At 47.2% G+C, this 6,000-nt stretch overlaps 1 protein-coding gene across 1 annotated transcript in view; it reads right to left on the bottom strand.

Moving 5' to 3' along the window:
* Nucleotides 1–1,029: 1,029 nt before the first annotated feature.
* Nucleotides 1,030–6,000, bottom strand: part of LOC118780416 (plexin-A2-like) — a gene marked incomplete at its 5' end in the record, with an annotated part of 156,944 nt that continues 151,973 nt past the window's right edge. The window contains 5 exons of the mRNA XM_036532879.1: nucleotides 1,030–1,297; nucleotides 4,244–4,394; nucleotides 4,837–5,049; nucleotides 5,245–5,414; nucleotides 5,781–5,971. Coding sequence (XP_036388772.1) covers nucleotides 1,202–1,297; nucleotides 4,244–4,394; nucleotides 4,837–5,049; nucleotides 5,245–5,414; nucleotides 5,781–5,971 — 821 coding nt within the window. The remainder of the gene's footprint in view (nucleotides 1,298–4,243; nucleotides 4,395–4,836; nucleotides 5,050–5,244; nucleotides 5,415–5,780; nucleotides 5,972–6,000) is intronic.

Below are 6,000 nucleotides of genomic sequence, written 5' to 3'. Positions count from 1 at the left end.
GGATACAAGCAGCTTTCTGATACGAGTAAACAAAACAAAAAAAGTTGTCTTGCGCATCTATCCTGGCAAGGTCTACAGTTCAACTGGCTCCTTCTGTGAAGGGTAAAAGTAGAAGAACATTTTTAGAAAAAAATAAAAATCAACGTATGTGTATTCATACATTCACATACACTTAATTATGAAATGAAACATACACAGATGATGTAGCAGTTCAATTAGAGTGAACAAAAGTCTTTTTGGAGACAGTCTGTAAAACAAGAAAGTCCTTGGTTGTCTGTCCTTAACCATGTCCCCATCACTACAGTCCAGTCAGCCATTGTACATGCTGTAGGGAGCTGGCTTTAAGAGCTAACAGGAAAGCATTTTGAACTCTGGCTCTTTTGGTGGGAATTCCGCTTCCTTTCTGATGATGCAGATGTGTATTTAGGGACTCCTGTACATTGCTCTTGGGTTAAGTCCTCCTACGAAATGGGGGTTTGTTGATTTCATTTTAATGTGCAAATACATGGTAGAGACACTGAGAGCAGGAGAAGACATGTACCAGTCTTTTTCTTTCTTTTTCCACTATACCATCTGATAAAAGTCTGCACAAACCACAATCAGAATGCAACAGCTGTCCAAGTTGCCGAGATTTAAAACTCATAAAATAACATGTACGAGTATAAAAATAAAATTTGGGAGCCCGCTCTGCATCTGCAGCTCAGGAATCGAATGAGAGGTTGTATGAGGACGGATCTCCCCCTTTCTGACGTGTGGCTCCAGCACCGCTTGGTCCTGCTGGGAGTGTTCTCTGGCTGTGCGATCACAGCTTCCGTCTTCTGCGCTGTCAGGAATGGTGGCACGCAGCCCGTCCAGCGCTAGACGCGCGAACCTGTCCGTTGAACGCGTAGTCCACACCGAAGAAAAGAAGCTGTGACACCTCAGGAAGCCTCGGATCCTCCTTTTTGAAACCCCCCCCCCCCCCCCCTTTGTTAACCCCTCGTATCCATGGCAATGACAACCTCACAGCCACCACAGGATTCAGCTGGCAGCGATGGCATTTCTCTTTTATAAAGAAATGAAGAACCAAACATTTTTCGTTTTTTTCCCCAGAAAATAAAAGTCCTCAGTCAGTGGTGCTCCCTGCCCACGGTGTGTGGCAGGACTTGCGTGGGTGGTGCTGATGGACGGAGCCGGTCCGTTTCGGTCCAGTCCGGATCTCTCAGCTCTCCAAGGACATGGCGCCGATCAGCTGCTCCACCTTGTAGGCAAGCCTCTGCTTCCTAGCTTGCTCGTCCTGCTCCAAGGCTGCTGTGATCTACAGACAGAGCAGCACAAGCCATTAGAAACCAGTGCTGAACACACAGGCAAGGCAGACAGCACTATCTTACATGATGATAATGACACTGCACTTTCATGACCACAGAGATAGGCTTTAACCCTGATGCCAGTGGGAATGATACTGCCATATGCAGTGGACTTCAGTGATACACACTATATCAGTTTTGTGATTGTGATGGAACTGATATTGTGTGTATTAAGTCACGAAAATCTTTATGTATATGTCAAAGGGAAAAGCATAGCATCGTTAGATCCCATCCATATTCGTATACCTCCACCTTATCATCTGATGCTTTTTTTCATATAAATGTAGCATTTGTCAAGTCCTGTTCAAAAGAGAACCCCACAACCCTGCATCTTCTCTGAATCTAGGTCTACATGAATCCGTGAGTGATGCCTCTGATGGCAGTAATGTTTTTTATGTGACTATCAAAGAAAAATAATAAGAAATCAGTTCAATAAAGCCAATGTCAAAAAGTCAATACGAACTTCTTAATCCTGGCATCAATCAAATCTATGAAAGTATAAAAAAACATTGTTAATTTGACAATCCTGCCCTCCTAGTTTCCTATAAAACCTGTGTACACATGGGGATCTGAGAGACTGCAGAAAAAGGAAAGGCAATGTGATTAAAAACTGTCGATCTGGCACGTCCCAACTAACACATAACATTCTCACAACGTCACAGGCAATGTTGCGGGAACGTTAAGCGTTGGCTGGGACGTATCTTTTCTTAAAGCGTTCCTCATCAAGGTGGCACCGCTCCAGTCTGACAGCCGGATCTGTGCAGGACTCTCCCAGCCTCCCCCAATGTCAACTGCATCCCTCCACCCTTTCATCTGCTAAAGTGCTCTTAGATGCTGGTGGCGTCCGAGGGCCTTCGTCTTCATCGCCCCATCGCTATCTATTATTAATCTGCTCGGCCTATGCAGGTGCAGCTCCTCCTGCCATTTCCCAAATCCATTTAAGCCTGTGATATTCGAGTCAGCCTGCCACGTCTGCCCCTCTCAAGGACTGCGAGGGAACAAACAAGCCCAAATGGGGGGAGATAAGGGTTTAACCACTGTGCAGCGGATGGGGAGAGAGAGAGAGAGAGAGAGAGAGAGAGAGAGAGAGAGAGAGAGAGAGAGAGAGAGGGACAGAGAGGAGACATGGAGACAACTGGACAGCAAAGACAGATGTAGAAAGCCAGTGGGAGAGTGAGAAAGAGGAGAGATGGAGAAATTCAGACAAATGGGGAGAAGGTACAAAAGGAACAAGATACAGATAGCCAGATAAAGAGAGCGAGAGCAGAGAGGAAGACAGTGAGAGAGACAGAAAAGGAGAGAGAGCTGGAGAAATGGGGGGGGGAAGACTGAAAGAGGGAGAAAGAGAAATGGAGGAAAATACAGAGAGATATTGAGAGAGGGAAAGGGAGTGAGGCTGTTCGCCCTGCAGCTGTTGCAGGTGGGCTGTAAGTGAGGAGCTGCCTTCCTCTTTTCATATGCAATCTAATGTAAAGGTCAAACTAATGGGCCCCTGGAGAAGCACTGACATTCCGCACAGAATGTCTCTATTACAGGAATTACAGGGCTCTGTGATGGAGGCCTTCCTTTACATTCTCACAATGATCTGACAGTGTGTTTCTTGTGATTTTTTTCCCTCCCCAGCTGATTCGATCGGACAGAGTGCATTCTCACCGGCAAATAGGAAAGAAACCAGTCCCATCACTGTCACACGTCTGCCTGATAATAGCTACACCTCAAAGCCTTGTCCTTATCAAGCATCTGCCTATTTCTGGGTTGTAAAGCAGCCCAGTGTACAACTACACTCTCTGAACAGAACGCCAGTCCTTCACAGAGCCAGCATCCCTATCCATCTCTGTACTGCAAAGAGCCAAGCCAACGAGTGGCCTGCACCACTGCAAGCAAGGCCGCAGCTATTAATTACATACATTGATCAACCAAACCTTGGAACTGCAATTTCTTAAGTGTTTCTTAAAGTGAATGCCTTTTTTGTAGAAAAGATGAATACTACATCATATTTTGGAAGGTTACACAGACAGCATTAACTTATAATTATCAATATAAAAATGTATTTTGGGCTGGCGCAGTGAACAGCTTACACAACTGTTTCAAGGACAAACTGGCAGCACTTCAGACATGACAAGTGTATAACAGTGCAGTTAATAAGACAACTCTCTGATCTGGTAGGGTATTGAAGATAGAACGATAATCACAACCCAGCATACCAAACAGAAGAACACTGCACTCAATTAGTACATCAAGCAAACTTCAACAAAACCCTCAAGTACAAAACTATTGCTTATTATTAAAAGCGCATTGATTATTTGGTAGATTATTCAGAGTAATCTCATTAAAATGTAATAAAAATGTAATTGCCTCAGCTGGGGATTCAGCCCACTGTCTCAAACCATTGTAGCTTTGTACAAAGACGCATGGTTGCCATTGCACGTTACTATCCATCCTCTATGTGAAAACCATGATTACATCATTATCACCACAGTCATTTAGCCGATACTGATGCTGAGCGACTTACAATTTTTTTCAATTTATATGACTGGATATTTACTGAGACAATTCTGGGTTAAATACCTTGCCCAAATGTTCTACAGCAGTGCCCCAGCAGGGAGTGAGGAACCAGTGACTTTTCAGTTATAAGCCTCACTCCTTACCACTACACCACACTGCTACCTGTGGCAGATGGATAGCTTTCTGACAGGGACAGTCTATAACAGAGCCTTGTATAATCAGAGGGGTCAGCTGACATGTTGGGAGGACCTAACTGCCATTATGAAGCTTGGTCAGAATCTGTTGCCAGGGGCTGAAATGCCTGCTGGGGACAAGTGCAAGTTAAGGTGGCCCCCTGTGAGATGTAGCAGAGATGTAGGTGACAGGTGTGGATGATGATGGAGGTACTTCACCTCTTCGCTGTACTTGCTGACGTAAGAGTAGATCTCGTTGAGGGCGCTCAGCATGTTGAACTCAGTGGAGTGAAGGCGCGCCTGCTCGGCCAGGTAGGCGTTCATGTCCTGGTCGCTGATGGCAGGCAGCCGGTTGATATCTGCGTAGTACCTGGGGAAACAGGACGTACTCAGGTCATCGGCAGCGGCCGTTGGGTGCAGCCATTTTGGCAGATACTGAATGAGTGGGACTACCAGCCTACAGGCAACATGCCTCTTCACTACCTTTTCCATGCAGAAACACCTAGATCCCTACGACTACTACTGTAGTAGCTCATGTTAGTACTGTATTTTGTTGCATTTGGCTGTCTGTGTCTTACCCCTTTCAACAGCATTGTTTTAGAATGCAAAAATAACTATGCCTGAGATCACTTTCGGTGGCACCAGATGAAACCCCAGTGACAACCTTTCAGAAACAAAGTGACGGAGCGTTTGAACAAGGTTCCTTTGACTGGGCTCCCTCTGTTCTCCGTGCGGCGTCACGTTGGGGAGCGAGAGCGGGAACTCAAAGCTAAGTGAACCCGTTTGATTTCCCACGGTAGTGGGAGCCTCACCTCTCCACCCAGCTCTTGTAGTTGGGGATGTCCTTGGCGTAGAGCAGCTTGTTGGAGGGGGAGTCCTTGCCCAGCCGGTGCTCAGATGTGGAGCAGGAGTCCATGAACGTCTGGGCCACCACCGACAGGCAGGCGTCCGTGATGCTGCTCTTGTGGATGTCAAAGACGAACTGCGGGTTCTTGATCACGTTCACCCAGAAGCGCAGCGGCAGACTGAGGGGGACAGAAAAAAGACAGCTGTCAATCATTACTCTTTCTTTTACCTATTCCCTTGCACCCCTGGCTGGGGAGAGATGCTGGTTTTAAATCGTGCCTAAGATGACACCTGTGTCGAAAGGAGCTATTGACACGCTGCGGATGCAGTTTAACAGATCTCACAGTGTTCCCTCTAGCGATAACCCATCTCACCAGTTGCTCTTCCACGTGTGGCGCACGTCAGTGTCGTGGATGCCGTGCTTGTCCGCCTGCTCGTCCAGGAAATCGAACATGTACTTGATGGCGAGGGGCAGGGCGCTGCCGCGGTGCACGGTGCTGAAGAGCGTCTCAAACAGGTCGTCCACGAACTTCTGCAGCGTGCCCTGAAACGCACAGCAGAGACAGGGTGCATCAGGACACACAGAGCTACTGCGAGAAACAGCTGAGTTTTCGTCCTTTATACTCACAAGCTGAAGAAGATACAGTACAACTACCAGACAACCAATCTGGTATATTGGTTGTGGCCTTTTTTCTACTCCTCCATCACCAACTTGAATTCATTAGTAATTTAATTACATGATGCACAGTAAGCCCTTGTCCTTGGTCTTTAGAGGTTTAAATTATGCAGAGACCTCTTAGACCACTGAGAGTGGTCACTTGAAGACCAGAGCTGTACACTCCTGTGATCAATCAAATCTGCCCTCTAGTGGTGTAAAGGAGGACAGCATTGCTCAGAAGCCCGATGGTACCTTGGTGGCCAGCAGACGGGTCAGGTAGATCTCAGACACCATCTTGCTGCCACGGTCACCCTCCTTCTGGTCACCATGCTCGTGGTTCTTCACCAGGTGCCACACCTTGACCCCACTCTCCAGGTCAGGCGTGATCATGGGGGCACGGGAGCGCAAGCTGTCGGGGCTGCCTGTGTAGCGGAATGTGGAGTCTGCAGGAGGGAGAGGGAGAGATGGCATA

The sequence above is a fragment of the Megalops cyprinoides genome, chromosome 7, assembly GCF_013368585.1.
Source record: "Megalops cyprinoides isolate fMegCyp1 chromosome 7, fMegCyp1.pri, whole genome shotgun sequence".
Classification (NCBI taxonomy): domain Eukaryota; kingdom Metazoa; phylum Chordata; class Actinopteri; order Elopiformes; family Megalopidae; genus Megalops; species Megalops cyprinoides.
Note: the sequence above shows the minus strand (reverse complement) of the source record. Positions and strands in the feature narration are given on the sequence as shown.